This window comes from Solea senegalensis, linkage group LG4 (genome assembly GCF_019176455.1).
Source record: "Solea senegalensis isolate Sse05_10M linkage group LG4, IFAPA_SoseM_1, whole genome shotgun sequence".
Classification (NCBI taxonomy): Eukaryota; Metazoa; Chordata; class Actinopteri; order Pleuronectiformes; family Soleidae; genus Solea; species Solea senegalensis.
Genome location: NC_058024.1, coordinates 213,625 through 233,783, shown reverse-complemented (window position 1 = coordinate 233,783; position 20,159 = coordinate 213,625). Strand labels below are relative to the sequence as shown.

Here is a 20,159-nt window from a genome sequence, read left to right as displayed (position 1 = left end):
AGGGGCTCTCACTAAAATCACAAAGGAGACAGAGTAGTACACATCTACACATCTGCTTGACACTTTTTTCATGACACTCACTGTGGTGCAGGTAACATACTGTTGGGTTCTGTTCATCACTGTGTCATCACTCTGTCTCCAGATGTTTGAGAAGTTCAGTGATGTCCTTAGCAGTTGATATGTTGTCAGTGTCTTCCTGTTTTAGTCGTGTCTGTATGTTTCACACCACTGATTTAAACGAGCTCCGAGCATCGTCTATATTATAATTACAGTTTACTGCTGCCATGCTGAACCCTGACTGAGTAGTCTTATATGTTCCAGTGACGCTGAGATCATATCTTTTGGATCGATGCATTGTTTTATGTAAGTTGTTGTGAACTGTCACACATTTGTATCGTTCCATCCATGAATGTTGACCCATCTTGAATGAGCTGATCCCCACTCTCTGTTTGAACCAAGAAACGATCAATGACAATGATAAAGACAACATAAAAAAACAACTGTGTTTTTGATCCAGGTGAAAAAGAATCATCACTTCACATGAGTTTTTGTATGAGAGGGAGATATGTGCAGAAAATAAGAATATAAATATTGTGGCAGTGACAATCAAATCAGTAATTAGTTGCTGAGAGGCCGCTATGTCTAATGAATCATCATTCATCAGTGCATAGACACACAGGTTCTCAGGACACTGCTTTGAACAAAGTGTTCCCTCTAACCTGAACTATAACCAGTGAAGGCCCCGCCCCTCTCGTCACTCTAACCCTTGGACAGTTCATATTCATTAGAACAATGTCCTCAGGTGAGTGGTGATGAAAAGAACAACACCGACCTCTAGTGGAGAGTGAGGTCTGTTTATTCATATAAGAGCTACAAAAATGTGTCACTGTATGTCAAATAAAATATGAATTCAACTGCAAATATGCATCTTTTAACACATTTATAGCAAGCATAGTTATTTGTGACAAAACAAACAAATATTTACATTTATTTCACTATTTTAAAGACATTGTGTCATATTTATTTCAGAACCATGTATGATCCAGTATATACAGAACAATCAATATGATGAAAAAGAATTAAGGAAACATAATCATATACATCACCTGTGTTACTGTAACAGTGTGTAGTTGGTGCATGGGTTAGAGTTCAAATAAAGCTTTTTGTCACTAAATGTCACAACAGCTGTGATTTAAGTGACTCTTCTCAATAATTTAATTCATTTGTTGTCAAACGTTTTATATCAAACACCAACCGAGGAAATACTGAGCTCTCAAAGTAACACCATTACTACTTCAGCACATTAAAATACAACAGCGCTGTAGGCCGTCCAATATTCTTCACACACGGGTTTAGGGCCGAACGGTATTTTTAATCGGGATGGTACACAAGCTTTCTCTGGTGGTACGCGTACCAGTTTGAGAACCACGGCTTTAACCAAAACTTGAAATCCATAAGATCAATGTAAAATGTCTGTTTCAGTCATGACATTTTATTGCCAGTTGTACAATATTGTGTTTGAAAAGTTGTACCCTGCTTTTGTTAATCTGGATAATCTGTTGATCAATTCAGGATTCGGCTTTGTTTTTTTTCTGTCATGTCATGATGTCTTGGGCTAAACTAAGTTAGTGCTGCAAATTTTTTTTATATTTTAATAAAATATAACATAAAAAAATGAACTGATCTTGAAAACATTTCGTTTTTATTCAGTTTTTTTTAATGCACTGCTGAAAATAAGACAATCCTCCATTACCAATATGGCTGAATGTTATCAAAGTCACCTCAAAGAATCTGACGACCACTTCCATGCAGACTCAACATGTACATCTTTAGCTTTGCTGCGGTGAACGAAGTTGCTGTGGCCCAGAGAAGTTTTTTTTATATGCCAATTAGATAGAAATGTGAGGATCAGTGGATCAGGGGGAGAATGAGCCTGAGTCTAAGACATCTATTGAGTCATACTCATCAGCAGACTCTGTAAGGGCTGGGTACGGCCGTGGCTGGTCCAAGTTGACGTAGGTTACGTTGAGGCTGATGTAGTGTTCCCCCTCCAGTCCTGACAAGATAGTGGAGATGGACGACACTAATGTAGCGAAACTGGGCCTCAGCTCTGAGTCCGGGTCCCAGCACTGGAGCATGATGCTGTACCTGGAAAATATCATGATATGGTACACAAGTGTATATACTGTTATATATCACTGCTCTTCATGCATATGATTTATAATCTATGACAGGATTATTTTCAGCCGAGCGGGTAATTAACATTGTCTCACAAAAATTTGATCATTTTAAAAAAACTTTAAACTTTTAGGACAGATTAAATAACACGTTCATTTGTCAGGTTTATAACAAGCTAAACAAACTCAGCTTGTTTCAGACAGAGATTCACAGTAGACAACAAAACATGCTCAGCTAAACGTCCATTGTCGTGCTATCAGCGAACAGAGAATCAAAGATTATTCCCAGTTATATTAAACTTCCCCTTGAATATTCTGCATGAAGACACAGACATTGCTTGTGAACAGTTGATGCTTTTCAAACTACTGAGTAACATTTGAAGGGTTTTTTTTACTACTTGGTTGTATTGTTACCCTTTCTCCTCTGCCTTGTAACAACATGTTTTTTTTAATTGTATTTAAATACTAGCATTACATTAATTGTTATATCCAAACAAATCAATTATTTCTACTATATGAACATGGGGACTCACAGAGGGTCAGGGCAGTACTGAGGCTGGGGCAGCCGTCGGCCCTTCAGTAAGTAATGTGTGATGTCATAAGGGTCCACCTCTGGGTAGGGGCTCGCTCCTCTGGTCAACATCTCCCACATCAGCACACCAAAGGACCACTGCATCACAGACAAGTGAAGGTTACAAGTCATGGCCTCACTTACCATCCTGGAGCTTACAGTGTGCAGCGAGGATGGAACTGGTACCATGTTTTGTAAGGATATCAGTATTAGTCTGACACATGCTTCACTATGCACAGACCAGATCAGCAATAGCATTTTAGCGGTTTATTTCTTCTTTAGTGGAACAGTTGGAGAATAATGTCTTGAAGCTGCTCAAATGCGTTGGTGGTTCATCGAGTCTTACGAGTATAAAATGACTTTATTGAACTGATGTCAGAATCGGTAGATGCTTGGGCTGATATCAGTATACTTTGTAAAGTGTAATGAAAAAATGTATAAAATGAAGGTTTTGATGAAAACACTGATTTAAAATGTTTAAGATCTTGACGTTGACTGATCTTCGTTTGCTCACCACATCTGACTTTGAGGTGAATTTCTGCGTCTGCAGACTCTCAATGGACATCCATTTGACAGGTAGCTTAGCCTTCCTGTGGTCCTGAACACTGTAATACTCCTTATCAAATACATCTCTGGCCATCCCAAAGTCGGCCACCTTCACTGTGTACGACTCGTCCAGCCTGAGGGCATAAAAAGCAAGTGAGTAATGTGATGTAAAAACATTTTGTACAATAATCAGATCTGGGCGACTCACATGCAGTTGCGTGCTGCAAGATCTCTGTGTACGAACTTCTTCTGGGCCAAGTACTCCATCCCCTTTGCAACTTGAAGCCCAAAGCCGATCAGATCCTTTACAGTAGGGTTCTGAACAAATCCCAACGATACAAGAGAAAGAAAAAACACAATAATAAATGAAAACACTTGCAAATGTTACATATTTTGCATATTTGTGCATAAACCATATATGATTAATTTCCACTGTTTAATGTTGCTGTTGCACCCTCTTCTCGCAGCGGATAAAGTGCCGCAGGTCCCCGTGCTTCATGTAAGGCAGCACCACTAGAGGGAGCCCTTCCTGTGGCAGCAGGATGCCCAGCAGAGAGAGCACGTTGCTGTGGTGGAAACCCTTCATGATGATACCTTCTTTCAGAAACTGCTCCACCTCCTCCACATCTGTAATTCCTGTGGACACACACACACACACTTCAACTATGAAGATTCATCTAAAGGAAAAAAAGACTTTAAAAAAGTAATACAGGACAACATTTTAGATTTGGGACTCACAAGCAGTTTCCAAGTGGAATTGAATAATAGTGGTAAACACAGCTCAGACACTACACGCCTCCTCCATTCACGACTCGGATCAGCACAATGTTGCAGAAAACAGTAATTTTTCATGTTTTTATTACTTATATTATTACTTATATTATTACTTATCTCACGCAGTTGCATTCCTTTTTTTTCACCTAAAATAAAGATTAACTCTTGTTTCGTCTCTCGCTCGATCACACTTTCTTTCTCAGCCTCTGAAAGTATCTGCTTTGGTTTGTTGGCTCTGCCACGATCTCAGCTGTGTGCCGTAAAGTGGATCACAAGCAACAAAGTAGGAAAAATGCTGACATTGTGGAAATGCTAGCGTGATCGTTGACTATATCTCCAGTCAGTATAACAGTAACATAACTATGATGGATCGTTGTTAAGATAAATTACTTGAAAGTAGTGTTGTAGTACTTGAGATCGGACTTTTTGAAGGTCTCGGTCTCGTCTTGGACAAAGCGGACTCGGGATTTTATTTCAAGACCGGTCAAGACCACAACTGTGGGGATATCAGTAAATTGCCTGTGCATGTTTGGATGAACTTGTTAATATCATTACTGTGATTTTGCGTAAATCGTATTGATTTGGGTAAAACCAATAACTTGACTCATTTATCATTTGAAATTGTTGTCACCGTTAACAGCTGTCACCCCTCCTGCCCCCTTTCACACGCCCCCCACAAAAGTGCATGTGAGTGACAGGAGAAGATGTCAGCCGACTCATCTAGAATAAAAAGTGGTTACCTGAACCACAAAGACTTTTTGTGCATAAATACCTCCAAAAGAAAACACAGTGCAACGTGTAAATTCTGCAAAGCGACGCTAACGGAGATGGCTGGGACCACGTCCGACTTTTACTGCCTCAGTCTTGGTCAAGTCTCAGTCTCGACCCCTCGAAGTCTTGGTCTAGTCTCGGTCTCGACCCCTCGAAGTCTTGGTCTAGTCTCGGTCTGGACCTAGTCTTGGTCTAGTCTGGACCTCAAGTCTTGGTCTAGTCTGGGTCTGGACCCCTCCAAGTCTTGGTCTAGTCTCGGTCTGGACCCCTCCAAGTCTTGGTCTAGTCTCGGTCTGGACCCTCAAGTCTTGGTCTAGTCTGTCTCGACCCCTCAAAGTCTTGGTCTAGTCTCGGTCTCCCCTCAAAGTCTTGGTCTAGTCTCGGTCTCGACCCCTCAAAGTCTTGGTCTCGGTTTAGGTGGTCTTGACTACAACCCTACTTAAAGGTTCAGCACAGTTATTACTCACTGTTGAGAGACTTGACAGCACAGTGGATGTCTCTGTTGCTCTGGTCCGTGAAGTAGCCGTGATACACGGTGCCAAAATGACCTGCAACAAACAAGTCTGTGGTCACTCGTCTGCAAGTCCAACTTTCACCAGATGCAATGTCAGGTTTTTTTCTCACCTTTCCCTATGATGCGATGATGCTGCACAATAAGCATCTCCGCAGGAATAAGAACATCCTTCACCTCCTCCAGCAGCTCTGGTCTAAAACTTGAGATGGATATTTTTTCTGGAGGTACGAGGGGAATGACCGTAGCATCTATGCTGCCTGCAGCATATGCAGGCCTGGGGAACACCATCTGACCACTGCCCACAGAGTAGGAAGGACTCAGGGATACTAAAAAAGTCCAGAGGAAAAAGTTCAGCATTTGTCAAAGCACCTGAAGCAGGACAGTGTATGATGATCTGTTCTTACTCACCTCTCCTGTAGTCACCAGCAGGAGACACATCCACATTATTTAGTCCAGAGCGGTTGGCACTGTGGGACAAACGGGTCTCTACCATGGAGGCTGGAAAACATTTTAGATTAGATATACAGTACATACATATGTGTATATATATCATAATTCATTCCATGTCCAAATAACAGAGAGAGAGAGAGATAGCACCTTTCTTCTTCTTCCTCAGGTGTTTCATTACAATGAAAGCCAGCACTGCTCCAGCAACCAGAGCCGCCAGGATCCCCAGAATAATCCCCACCATGTAGTGGTTACTCACTCTCACCACTGTACCAACATTGTGGACTTGGCCATTGATGGAGATCTTGAAAACAGAATCATCACATTTAAGACATTTAAGACTGATTTAAGATAAGTGATAGTTATTGTGGTTGTGCACATGCATGCAGCGACACAAGGAAAAACATACATTACTTCGATGAACATCATATTATGTTACGACATGTTTAGGATCAAATATTCTGGTGATATATCGTCGTCCTTCCTTGCAACATGATGAACAACATTTAATGAACAAATGAAAAAGGCGCTCTAAAGTAAACAGTCTGCCAGTTTCCCTTGCTACATTGCTACCTGATGTCAAATGAATAACAGTTAGTTTAGTATTTAGTTTAATGACAATGAGTCAGTCGCTTATAACTCAACTATTCCTTTGTCTGTCTTCATTTACTTTAAAGGGGACATATTATGCAAAATCAACTTTTTAACCATTTTAATACTTATATTTGGGACTCTGGAGGCCCTACCAGTCGCCAAAGTGTGGAAAAAGAATACTCCTTTTTTCGTGGTCCCCCTTAGTGTAAGTATAGGCGATAAAACACTCCACGCCGCTTATGACGGCAGCATGCGCATTTCACCGCGAATTATATGTATATATATATATATATATATATATATATATATATATATATATATATATATATATACACACATAAAAATACACAAACTTCCAGCCTCAGAGGATTTTATATATGAAGCTAATGTACCAGATGAACGTGTGTTGGTGTGTTCGCACCACTTCACATCAGAGTGCGGCCAGCTGATCACTGCATAAACAGCTGCTGTACACACGAACACACGATTGCTGACTTTATCCGGCACATTAGCTTCATATATAAAATCCTCTGTAAAACACTGTGCTCCACTGTGCAGCCACCAACAGCACACTTGTCCCTCCGCGTTGACATAATACCGCTCTTCATCCCTCGCCTGCACTCTCGCAGGGACAAGGTGGAGCTAAGGTGGAGCTCTCCAAGTGAAAATGAAAATGAAAATGTGAAATGCGCATGCTGCCGTCATAAGCGCAGGGAATTCAACATGGAGCGTTTTATCGCCTATACTTACACTAAGGGGGACCACGAAAACATGACTGAGTATTCTTTTTCCACACTTTGGCGACTGGTAGGGCCTCCAGAGTCCCAAATATAAGTATTGAAATGGTTAAAAAGTTGATTTTGCATAATATGTCCCCTTTAAAAGTTTGGCAAACACTGATCAACACAACATTTTTCAACATTTTATAGATAAACAACTAATCACTTCACCAACAGATTAAATGAAAATGATGATTAGCTGCGGCCCTTTACATCGTTACATTACATTTGTTGTTTTAACAAAGGTATCATGATTGTGTGAGTGACAAGTCAACTATTAAGTGTGAACTAATCTTACACTTGAACATTTCATGTCGACACATATCTGCTGTGAACACCAGATTTATGACATGAGTATGTGTGGGTCAAACTCACTGATAAACAGTATAAGACCAACGTGAAGTGACATCATTCCAGTCCAAATACCAGTGATCTTAAAAACCACAAAGCTGCTGGTGCCATTAGCTTTTGCTTTATATATCATGAGTTTTAATATGATGAGACCTATGAATTATAAGCTGCTTGACAGATTAGTTGTCTATGTAAAGGCAGTGGTCAGTGGCCAAACTCGGGGATCATTTAAAGTGCATTTGTAGAATGTTGTGCTCATTACAAGCCTGACAAACCTTGACTGGAAGCCCCTCTCTGGGGATGGTCATGTTTTTAGGAATCCTGCATGTAATCTCATTATCCAGGACTTTAGCATCACAGTCGACACCTGCCACTGTCATGATGATGGCCATGCAGGAGCTCACCAGGTTGAGCTTCTGGTGCTGTGGACAGAGGTGTCGAATCACGTCATATCATTAATTTTTCATTCATTCAAAAACAAATGGCATTCGAGTCAAGTCTTACATGCAGTGACACTTCATCAAAGCCAGGGTACAAACTAAGAACACGCCCCTCTGTTTCAAATGGGATGGGCTTGCCGTATGGGTGATAGGAGAACTCTTTGTTCCACAAAGCCACTGCACCATCCATGTCAAAAGAAAGCTCCCCCTTCTCTGTCTCATCCCTGGGGAACACTGGGGTGACACACTCCATCCTTGTAGGGAAGGACTTTCCTATGCATTCCTAAAAATAATAACAATAAATAATGATCAGCTTCAACTATTAAGCACTACGACTATATTCTACTGTACATGACAGAACAAATGTACCCTGGTCACAGGCTTCAGGTGGCTCTCATTGGGCTTAAAGCGGATGATGGTGCGATACACAGAATCCAGGTTCTGCCCTTCAATCACAATCTTTGATCCTCTACAGTTGAGACACATGTGAGAGATATTACATCGTCACTGTGGCTCAGGAACCACATTCTTTTCATGAAAATCAGATTATATTCATTTAAAAAACTAAAATGATAATAATGTTACTGTCAGTGTCAGTCACTGGTCTACCTCTCAAAGCTGCAGTCAGGCATCACAGCTGTAATCTTCGGATTTTCTTTGTAGTAAAACACCTTTGTGGTGAGGACAGGAGACTTGTCAATGAAGACACTCAGAGGGACGTCCCTCACCTCTGAGATGGGCTGGGACTGACAGATGATGGACGACACATTTCCTTTGGGCTTTGTGACTCTGTAGAGAAACAATAACTGTAGCTAAGTCCAGGTCTGACAAACCAGACTGACATAATTCTCCTACATGCGTTGGAACATGTTTGTTTGTTCAGTAAGTTAAGTCCATAAAGATGCTAACTCCTCCCCCAGCAACAAGGGGGAGTGGCACAAAGCTACACAACAACAGTTTTCCAAAAAAGCAAAGATATTTATAGAAAAATTGCATTTTCAGACCTCTTGATTGGACAGGGCATGTCGTTGAGAGTGACTTTTCTGCTCTTCCCAGCATTCAAGTGAGGCCCAGTCACTGTGATGAGTGTGCCCCCGACACGAGGCCCATAGTTGGGTTGGATTTCTGTGATGTTTGGAATCTGAAGCAACAACATTTTTGATTAAAAAAAGAAATAAGCAAATTAAGCGAATCAAAACAACCAAATCTTTAGTTTGAAATACAAATATAAAGCTAAGTTTACCACAAATTTGAACCCTGGCATATCCGCTTTCCCTTCAATGAAGTAGCGTCCCTCCATCTTGCCCTCATTCACTTCCACAGTAATTTTGACTGGTTTGGACAGTTCAGTGGCCCCAGAGCGAATCTTACACACCAAGCTGGAGAACATCACAAAAACACAACACATGTGAGCATAGAGTTAGTGCAACAACCATTTCATGTCAGTTTGGATTAAAAGTATGAAACATTACACAGCAGCATGGTACAAAGGTAACATATCGTCATCAAATGAAGACTTGAAGAAACACATCTGCTCTCAAACATATTTGACTAAATTCCCATGAGCCTTCATCACATTCCATTATTATTATTATTGGAGGATTCAAATGTGGACACACAGAGACAGGAAAGCAAAAAAAAAGAAAAAACAACTCTAGGAAGATGTTTGGTCACACACACACGGGGAATGTATTGTAGTATAATAATAATAATAATACATTAAGATATTCAATATATGTTAATATGCTGCACTTTGTTTTTGTGGGGAACTTAAAACTTGAGCCACTCAAAGTTATTATATCCAAGATTGTCACAGATCAACAACTCATGAAAATATTCCAGTGATGTACAAACAATAACATATTGCTTAAAAAACCTTTTTCACAGCTTCTCACACCGGGAATGACATGATCACTGCATACTTTAATTTGTTTCTTTATATATTATTATATCTATTATATATATATTCATATATCTTATAGCTATTAATGTTATAAAAGGTCCATAACACCACATTCCTTTCCGGAGCATGCTGCATTGTTATTGAGTGAGTTAGCAGGCTAAACTAAAATGCAGTTTATATGTACTAAATGTAAACTTTATTTTAAGAATGAAGATGAGAAATGTCATACATTAACTCATCAACATTATCAAATAAGTTGCATTAACAATGCTGCATACAAAGTAAACAGTGTGTAATTAAAGCTGCATTATGTAATAAATGTATCAAAATGATCATGTTGTGCCATCAAATATCAAGAAATACTGGTTTCACTCATCACAGTCAGTTTAGCCACAACTGAAAATGAGTTGTGTATGTGTGTAGTTTATGTTTTGGTTGCATGGCCTGTCATTGTGTCATTGTGTCATTGTGACTCACTGTGTGTTGTTGCTTTTGACCGGCTGCACAGTACACACGGTCTGTCCCAGTCGCACCAGGTGTGTCCTGGAGGTGATGGTGGGTCTTAAAGGCGACTGGAACTCCCATCCACACACTGTGAGCTCTGTTTGACCGTCAGGAGGAGCAGTCCGTGGGAAGAACTGCAGCAATAAGGCAGAATAATAAGATAAGGGCCACCTGATTTCACTTAACTAAGGGATGTTTGCAGACTGGATGACAGAAAACACCTTACCCCAGCAATTCCAGGAGGACAGGACTCGTTCCTCCAGCGACTATGACATTCACTCTCCCAGGAGCAGGTGCCAGAGCACCAGCCACAGCCCATGAACTTAGGAGCTGTTAGACACATGGCACAGGTCAGGAAGTGTTGGCAGCCTGGTCCTCTCTGTGGCACCTGAATCATCTGAAACACAGATAAGCTTTCTGGTCACATGCTCACTCAGATTAATGAGGTTATTCATTTACAGCATATTGGAGAAAAGATGAATCTGGTGTATTTTCATCAATGGATTTCTTGCCATATGACGTTTGTCATTACTGACTATCAGGAACATTTCAGGTATACATAAAAGTCTCAAACTAGAAATATGCAGCTCATCCAATGCTAAAAGGATTCCCTTCTCTGTTCGTATACGACATACATTTTATAACAGGCCACATGGACAGCGTCAAATCATTTTACTTTTATTTTAAGTTTTGTTTGAAGTTAAACTTTGGTCCTGCTACCAAAAACAGAGAAGACGACGTTGTAAACATTAGATCTAAAAACAGAAATGGAGATGATGTCTCGTTCCGTGCTGTTTTCGTGTGAATTTTTAGCGACTTTACAGACCGCAGTGACTCATCACCGCCAACAACCACTTATAAACTATTAAATACGATCCTGCTGCTGTCGTGCCTGTCCAGCACCGGCACTCAAGCGAGTGCTCGCAGGACCGAGAAATCCCACATTTAGGGTTCTGAGAAAATGTCGTCTCCTCGGTTTTTCAATTCAATTCAATTTCAATTCAATTTTAATTGTATAGCGCCAAATCATAACATACATGATCTCAAGGCTCTGTACATAGACAACATCAAGGAGAGCAGAGAAACACAACAGTTCACACAATGAGCAAACACTAGGCATCAGTGGAGAGAAAAAAGAGAGAGCAGCGACTTTCTAACCTGAAACTTGTTATTTTACTCATTTGGTAATTCTTCCTCGTTCATCTTGGCGCTAGCTCAGTGTTAGCTCAGTGCTAGCTGAGAACACATGCACAGTGGGGGGGCCATGTGACAGTTATGTGACAGCTGCAGATTCATGAATTCACATTTGTGGATCTGTATTCATAACTGTGGGTTTGCATTGTTTTTTTTAAAGTGATAACTTTTTGAATCGCAATCCCATGGTTGTCAATTCATAATCATGTTGAATAAATCACAACCGAGTATGGTCACATCTTTTTGACAGTTATCTGACCCCATATTTAAAAATAATGAAAAACATTTGACTGTAGCCTGATGATGTTCAGGAATAGGTTTATTTACTTCTTGTGTCTCAGTCTCTATCACACAAGGGGACCAAGAAACTGGTTTGCACTCATGGAGCCAGTCGTCTTCAGAAATATGACAGTTGATTAATGCATCTGTGATTGTTGCTGTACCTTATCTCCAACCACAAACAGAAGATACTCAGAGGAGTAAACAGCAGCGATGGATGAGACTCTCTGGTTCTCCTCCAAAGAATAATTGGCAAAAATAATAGGACTGGATCTGGTCAACACCAGCTGCCAACACAGACACGTCACATGATCATTATATACCACACATCAAACAATGATAAATGTTCACAGCTCGCTCGTTACTTGTAGCAGGCGTCCAGTTGAAGTGCCAATATGTGCCACAGTCTTGTTCTCTATCGTCGTGACCAGCAGAGAGGTGAGCAGCACATCTGTCATCTGTCTGTTGAAGAGGTCGACTCTGTAGTAGGGCTTCGACACCATGGTGGGATGGTCTCTGCATGTGGCATTGTTCTCCATGCTCTAGTAGCCAAAGCAGAGCAGAGGACAATGAAAGGAAGTTAGAGTAATACACATATTAACATAGCACATGTATGAGTTTGGCACATCTCATTTTCACATCCAAACTTGTCTGAGCATGAACTGTTTTTACAGCAGATCTTGTTTATGATACAATCATAACTCCATGTGTAGATGTTGCTTTTTGTTCTATTTTTAGATGAATAAAGAAGCTTCAATGATTGTTCAACCACTCTCTGATCATAAAGTAATAATTACACATGCCAGCTGTTTCCTCAGCTGCACTGGTCACCATAGTAACCACCAGAAGCACACAGGGACTATGTTACTCTAATAAGAGGCTCTGATAGAAAATCATGCTTAATCACTAACAGAAAGATTGACAATGGATCATTGGTTTATTTATTGTTATTATTATTATTATTATCTATCTAAGGTCATGGATACAAAATATAAAACAGTTCTTACTTGTTTTCATAAAATATAAAAGTGTCAGCAGGAAATCTAATTCATGAACCTCCAGTGTCTCAATACAATAAGAGCATGACTGACGCACAGACAGTATGTGAATGTTGCAGCACATGTGGAGGATTTTTTATCTTTTTGCTGAGAAATTTAAGATTTGCTGGAAAATTACAACCAAGTCAACACTGCAGAGTTCACAGGTCCAAGCAGAACGATTTCTCTGAATAAAAACAGGGAAAAGAATATCCAAAACTTTTCTAAACCTTATTTGTAAAGCTGTGAATGTAACAACTTAAATCTAAATAAACATTTAGCTCAGTTTCATATAATGACAAAATCACACTTGTAGATTCATCTATGAATTCAATCACACACATTCTGAAACATTCTGAACTGTGACCTCACTGTTTTTCAACTGTAGTGTTTTTGAAAGAAAGATAAAAAAGCTAAACCAATGTTTTTAAAACATCACGCAGTAGAAATCATGATTACATTTTTTATATAAAGACCTCAACTTTGATGTTTATCTGGCAATTAGTGTCTGTCGCACTTTGTTTGTCTGTCAGACACTAAAACTGGAATCTGTGTTATATAATGTACATATATATATATATATATATATACATATAATAAAATGGGACATGTGTATGTTTGTGGACTGAAGAGCTCACCTCATGTGGACAGCTCTCACAGGACTGGAAATGGCAGAGTCCTCTGGAGAGCTGCTCTGGTCCAGATTCACAGCAGTCATCGACCCCATCCACGATTGCTTTGTTCACATTGTCCATTGGGAAGGCGCACAGTGCTGAGTCATGCTCTGTGACCCCACTGTCACCAGTCACTGCAAAAACCCCGTAAAGGATCTCGTCCTCTTCCTCTGCACCTAACTCCTCTGCCAGCTCCCGGCCTGCTTTTCCAAAATGAGCAGCCTGGATCACGTTGTACACAACGTCCTTATAAGGCTCACTGGCCACATTTCTCCTGCGACGCTTCGGTTCAAAGCGACACTCCAGGATCACCTCGCGATACCTCTTCATCTCCCATTCATTCCGAGGGAGACGGCCCAGGCGAGTCTGGAATGGAGACGAGTCCTGATCAGGGCTCTCTCTTTGGACAGAAAGGAAGTAGACGAACTCCTGCGTGAAAAAGCTGTAGATGTATTTAATATGGTACGTTCTCCGAAGACCAGGAAGGACCGTGAGGCCTCGCACGTCACTGTAGAAACCGTCTTCAGTGGCCAGCGGCCGACGGACCGACAGAGACTTCCTGCCGTAACGCTGGGTAACACTGTCATTTACAGTCGTTGCAACAAAGAAGTAGACAGTTTGACCTTCTTCAACCATGGTGACTTTAGTTCCAAGAGGACTGGCCACACAGTCAGGACAGTAGGCAGCAGAGTTTGAATCCCTCCGGAACAAACACTTAGAAAGAGAAGGCGGCTCTTTGTTTGGGTTAAGTTGGTGGAAGTAGCATACGCCATACTGAGAGCTTCCACATGAATATAAATACATAAATAGTGTATCCAACAACAATATCTGATTGTTTGTGTCCTCCAGGAATTTAGGGTCCTTGTCAATGTCACATAAATGACATATCTGACACTGCGGGCTTCCAACTGGCCCAGTGCGCAGCTCCCACACCTTCTCCAAGCTTCTGTTCACAGCTTCTATCACGTTCTTAGATGCTACATACACCTCCTGGTAATATGAGTTGTTGACAATGTTCTGGATGTGGCCTTGGGCCTGGAAGAAGGGCATGGTGTAAACCACAGAATAGTTGACAGGACTCAGGGCCAGTGAGGGACAGCTGGCCACAGCCATGGTCAACACAGTCGGGAGCCATGCACATGTCCCCCACAGCACGGTACAGTGTACCATCTCCACTCTGGGGTGTGGACAACGTGGGGTTACCTCCACGTCCGATGTCAGGACCAAAGCATCTTAAATAGCAGCCACTGATGCCTGACGTCACACAAACAAGGAGATATTAGAGCGTGTCATAGAATTACCATGTTCAACACAGAGGACTGAAGACACAGTATGGACATAAACATTCCTTATGATATAAGACACTTAGTTGTGTTTGGTCTCAACTCATTCAAGATTCTTCATTGCATTCTTGGTGTTCACCTTGGAGCAGGAATCAGTGAGACTCTCCAGTCTGCAGCATTTCCCATGGTGATCTAAGCAGGTGACTCATGTAGTCATTCATGAGCACACAAGTGTTCAGTCTGCCTTACATATGAAACAATACTGAAGCACAACATTCACCTGACCATGTCTTCCTACGTTAGTACGAAGTGTACAATTCCCTCTGAATATATAGAAGGTGCTACGGACATGGTTGTGTGAGCTGAGGCTTCTCTGAATATAGCTTTACACTGAGTGACTGATTAAGCTTAAACATTTACCATTTAGATTAAACAGTTAGACATATCTTTAACATTTTTATGAAGCATTTAGGCAGGGATTCAACATTTAGATTTAGAATTTACATTTGACATTATTTTTTTTTACATAATGTCGTCACCTGAACTTCTGACTGAAATCACAGGAAAATGATTCAAAGTGAGCAAAATAGGAAAAAAGTAGTAGCTATCACTCAATCAGTCTTTACTTAGTACTTTCCATACAAATATACATATATATATATATTTGTATATATCTCTATATATATATAGAGAGATATACATATATATAAGGGATGCACCGAAATTAAAATTGTTGGCTGAAACTGAAATCGGAATTCTGTATCATTTTTTTTTTAATCTAATTTGTTGTTATGGCTGTGGCATTGCAATTGTATAGATTAATATTCATGCTTCAAAGAGTAAATCCCTTAAGTATCTATGAAAATATTCAGGAGGATCTCATGGAACCTATCAGACAACGAGGGTGCATGTCTGGATTTAGACAGACGAGCCTGTTTTTCTGTGTGCTTCTCTGTATCCGGCCTGGATCATTTCTCGACGCGCTGCTTTTCACGTCCCAGTTAATGATCTTTATGACGAGGATCGAGTGCAGACGTGACAGAGTGCAGAGTTCATAATCTGAAAAAGTTTCACTTTCCAGCATTTAATAGATGCAGTTCCACCGTGTACTCACATCTTGTTGGAAGTGTTTTTTTGGTGTTCCAAACTGATCTTGCTGGCATTCGTCATCACAACACCCTGTTTCGGTTTTAAAAGTCTTTTGGCCAAAAACCTTAAATGCCTTTTGTGGCCATTTTAGGTTGATAAGTTTTAGTGGCTGAATTTTCAGTGCATTTCTAGTACATATGTATATATCCCAAGACTTGAACATGTGATCAAGATCTGATAATGCTGCAGGAGAGTTGCTGTAACGTTACACGTGGTTACGCCCACAGACACGCCCACTACACTTACGTGTGTCGTGAATTGCTCGGACATATGTAACGTAACTATTATTAAAACTTCATAAAGTTAAGAAAACTGTGACGTTTGTGGATTATTGGGGGAGGTGGTAACGGCGGTGAGGGCCGGTGGCGTGTGGCTCGGTGAGGGGGTAATATTCAATTAATTCTAATATCCTTATTTATTCATTCAAACTTATTTTGTCCTCATGTAAGCTGGTGCCTCTTCAGTAAACATTGGCCCTGGTGTGCTTGTGTGAGAGTGAGTTTTTGGAATTTTGTGCTACATATTAATAATATGTAATTTAAATAGAGTTCTAATGAACTCTATTTAAAGATGTCCAAACATAATGTAAACTGTAACCATAATATGCTTTATTCTTTTCTTTTTATTTTTAAGTTAATTTCACAGCTGAATCATAAATGTCATGTGACTAACATCATCATCATCTTGATTGAGCTGTTGATAAATGACAGGTGGGCAATACATATCATCTATGATAATATCAAGAATTATTGTTATACGCAAATTAACATTATCAAGTATTTAAATGACCCATTTGCTTAAGGTTGTTTTGGGTCCATTGATGCAACAATTAATCAGTAACACCTCATACAATGAAAACACATTTTTTAAATAACTGCTTGTTATCGTCAACATTGAAAACACATATGAAGATATTATGTTTTGCTACAGGTCATAAAGATAAAAGCTTCATCAAAGAGGAGGCTCAACATGTGGGCAGTGCCTGGACCTGCTGTCTGTCCATGTTTGAACAGGCTAATGTGCCAAAATAAGTGATGTTTGTTCATACAACAACGCACTGGAAAATATGTATCAATAAAAAGACACATGTTGTCACTTATTCTGGTCAGTTTTTGAGCAACAAGCATGACATTGAAAGTCTCTGAGCTCTGTGTGTGTTTGGCAGATCATTAACTACACACATCACAGTGAAGCTGCATTGAACACCTTGGCCTCTCTACTTTGCATTCCTGTCACAACCACTACGTGTTGTTCAAGGGGAAAGATGTGCATGGACTGATGAACACACAACGACATCAGTCTCTTTCTGCTTTTCAGCTCACTGTAGAACATCTCAACTCTGACTTGAGATGTTCAACTCATCTCATCTCTCTGCTATTAAACAAAGCAGAGAGAAAAACACTCTTTCAGCAGTGATGAATGTATAATGGTCTATGGTCATGTGGAAAGGTTTAGTGTCAAGAGTCTGGTGTCTGTGCATCAATAATTCATAGATGTGTTACATTTTAACATTTGTACTTCAGTGTGAAACTGGGGTTAAGGCAACAGGACATGGACACACATAGTAATGTCGAGGTTGTGACGACGAGTTTGTGATATTGTGTTATTTACAGGATCAACAGACAATTCACGTGCAGTTTTGAAATAAAAGACACCAAACCTGATGCTAGTATTTGTTTAAAGTTTCCATTAACATGTATTCACCTCCCTCATTTTTCAACAAGACATCTGAAAAGTGACCCCAACAACAAGTGCCTTGCTCTCAGACACTTTGAAGTAAAAGGAGTTTCCCTCCCTTTAATCCCAACGATCAACCATGTGTTTTTGTGGCTTTTTAAATCGTATGTCCATGTTCATGCTCCTGTTGTTATAAAATGCAATGACCTGCATGTGTTTCACCCCAACAGCTACACCTAACCTGTGCAGTTGTTCACTGAGCTTTGGAATATTCATGTACTGACAACAATGTAAACTAGTAATAAATACAACAGGTCACTAAAGCACTCTGTTTAAACTGGCCTAAGACATTCCTCAGTAGCATACTACACATCATTAACTACTGCCTTATTAAACCAAACACTAGATTGTCACTTTAATACTAACACCATACAATTATCGGTGGTATATAAGAGCGCAATACACTTGATTCCCATATGACAGAATCACTGTGTGTGTGTGTGTGTGTGTGTGTGTTTTATCTAACTTACCTAAACGGTGTGCACTTCAGGGAAATTAAACACGTGCCTGTAAAAATGCGCAAGAGGGAGTAATCTCTGTTTCCAGCGTCAGTCTGATCCTGGCGCGTTCCTGCGCGCTCTCACGCTGCGGTCAGTCCGTCAGTCAGTCCGTCAGTCGGTCCGTGTGACTTCAGTCAGTCAGTCCGTCAGTCAAATCCGCCGCTTCTAAAAGTAAAGTGCGCCGAAATTCTCCACTTTACGTCATCTCCACTCAAACCACGCAGTCTATTTTCCGGTTTTCAAAATGAAGCGCTGTTTATCTTATCATTGTGATTACATGTCAAATGTGTACTGTACATAGTCGAGCTACAGTCGTTCATCTTGTTTTTATATTGACTGCATTTCTTTGCATATATTTATTAATACTCATATTTCCTTACCTTTACATTAATTAATTTTTCTTCGGTATCCACCTTGTTGCAAAAATATATATATTTAAATAATATGGGAGGAATAATTTTTAAAAAATAATTATTAGTAGTATTTTATGATTTCAGTTTTATTGGATAGAGTACCTCCTGCAATTCAAGTAGTATGAAGTACTGTGTAGTTTCGGCGAAGTAATCACTGTTCATCTTTGAAGTGGAATAAAATACACAATTTTCATTAGTATTTAACCTCTTGTATATTATTGCGCAATATCCAACCTGAAACTAACTTCTCTGCGGTAAATTACACGTCAAAACAAGTATATTTTATCATTGTGAAAAAATGTGTTAAATAAAACATTAGTAAAAATGTATTATATGTATGTTTTGCTTAAATATGCAGGTGTTTTTTTTATCATATGTGTGTGTGTGCTTTTTTAATGAAGAACAATACAGTGATTTGGTAAAATCACTGTAAAACAGTAAAACTTAACTTAAAGTGTGTTTTACAATCCAACAACATGAAGCTGGAGAAAGATGGACTGGTGATGGAAGAGTGTTGGAAAATCACCTTTCACTGTCAGATGATGTAGTTGATGAAAAAAAGCATTACCTCTGTCCTGGTATCATTGATATGCTCATGAAAAACGATGGGGATTTTTCCCACTGTGGAGCTTGTTGCTTGACAATCTGTCACAGCGTGGAAAAAGCACAACTTGTAATAAAAAGACAACAGAGCCAAAACAACTGTGGTTTGATTTGCTCAAACACACCATCCTGTAGACCAGCACAGTTCATTTATGAAATGTTTTCCTCAACAGAGGGCTCTCAATAGATCCACAGTTGATACAGCAAAGGCCTGAAAAGCATCTGAACATAAGGAGTCTAGGTTTAATGAGAGTTTGGATTTCACAGAATAAACCTGATGTAATAACATTTTCAGAAACATGGCTACATAGTGAAATTCATGACAATAATATTAATATTGATCATTTTGCACTATATAGAGCAGACAGGCCTACGAGACATGGAGGTGTGGTTTGTTTTGTGTCAACTCGCCTTACATCTGAACCTGCCATCCCTAAAGTGACCTCATCTCTCTTTCATTAAGTTAAAACTTCATGAGAATAAACATTTAATTATCAGCACTATCGATCAACTTATTCCTATCTTTCTGAAGACATGCATAATCCAAAAAAGTTCTGGAAAAGATTAAATAATATTCTTAATAAATCAAATCAAAGTATCAGCACTCAGATTCAGGTCAACAATGACATAATTCAGGACCCTGTTGTTATTTTCAATGTATTCAACCAGCATTTCTGCACTTATGTGTCACTTTCCCATTAAGCAACCTGTTTCATTTGTCCTTCTCATCTTGTAACCTCCCTTCCGCATGGAACTACATAAGGGAGGGCACCACATGATATTAACCCTTACCGCCCCATCTCAGTTATCAGTTTGGTGGCTAAAATCCTGGAGAAACTAGTGTTCAAACACACATCACATTATGTCTCAACTTTCAACAATCTACCTCCATGCCAGTCCAATCACTCCACAACGACAT

General features: G+C 39.8%; 1 protein-coding gene across 3 annotated transcripts; it reads right to left on the bottom strand.

Annotated features, from left to right (window-relative positions):
• Nucleotides 1–838: 838 nt before the first annotated feature.
• Nucleotides 839–18,392, bottom strand: LOC122768096 (macrophage-stimulating protein receptor-like). Of its 3 annotated transcripts, none has more exons than XM_044023792.1 (21): nucleotides 18,195–18,390; nucleotides 13,520–14,809; nucleotides 12,210–12,386; nucleotides 12,009–12,131; nucleotides 10,598–10,768; nucleotides 10,345–10,505; nucleotides 9,208–9,343; nucleotides 8,969–9,105; nucleotides 8,574–8,753; nucleotides 8,334–8,448; nucleotides 8,029–8,247; nucleotides 7,800–7,946; nucleotides 5,951–6,104; nucleotides 5,762–5,851; nucleotides 5,464–5,679; nucleotides 5,307–5,387; nucleotides 3,749–3,930; nucleotides 3,503–3,612; nucleotides 3,263–3,428; nucleotides 2,711–2,847; nucleotides 839–2,148 (listed from the first exon to the last, which is right to left on the bottom strand). In XM_044023792.1, the coding sequence occupies exons 2-21, from the start codon at nucleotides 14,723–14,725 to the stop codon at nucleotides 1,917–1,919; spliced, it is 4,140 nt and encodes a 1,379-aa protein (XP_043879727.1). In that variant the 5' UTR covers nucleotides 14,726–14,809; nucleotides 18,195–18,390; the 3' UTR covers nucleotides 839–1,916. The 3 variants fall into 3 exon arrangements, with proteins under 3 accessions (XP_043879727.1, XP_043879728.1, XP_043879729.1); XM_044023793.1 differs by having other exon boundaries at nucleotides 8,334–8,433; XM_044023794.1 differs by lacking the exons at nucleotides 839–2,148; nucleotides 2,711–2,847; nucleotides 3,263–3,428 and having other exon boundaries at nucleotides 3,545–3,612; nucleotides 3,728–3,930; nucleotides 18,195–18,392.
• Nucleotides 18,393–20,159: the final 1,767 nt, after the last annotated feature.

Coding starts and splice junctions, on each gene's coding strand:
- LOC122768096 (XM_044023792.1), bottom strand. CDS start 14,725: ATGGTACACTGTACCGTGCTGTGGGGGACATGTGCATGGCTCCCGACT. Junction 8,248..8,333: donor ACCTGAAGCCTGTGACCAGG/GTACATTTGTTC, acceptor TATTATTTTTAG/GAATGCATAGGAAAGTCCTT. Junction 5,388..5,463: donor TCATCGCATCATAGGGAAAG/GTGAGAAAAAAA, acceptor TGTTTGTTGCAG/GTCATTTTGGCACCGTGTAT.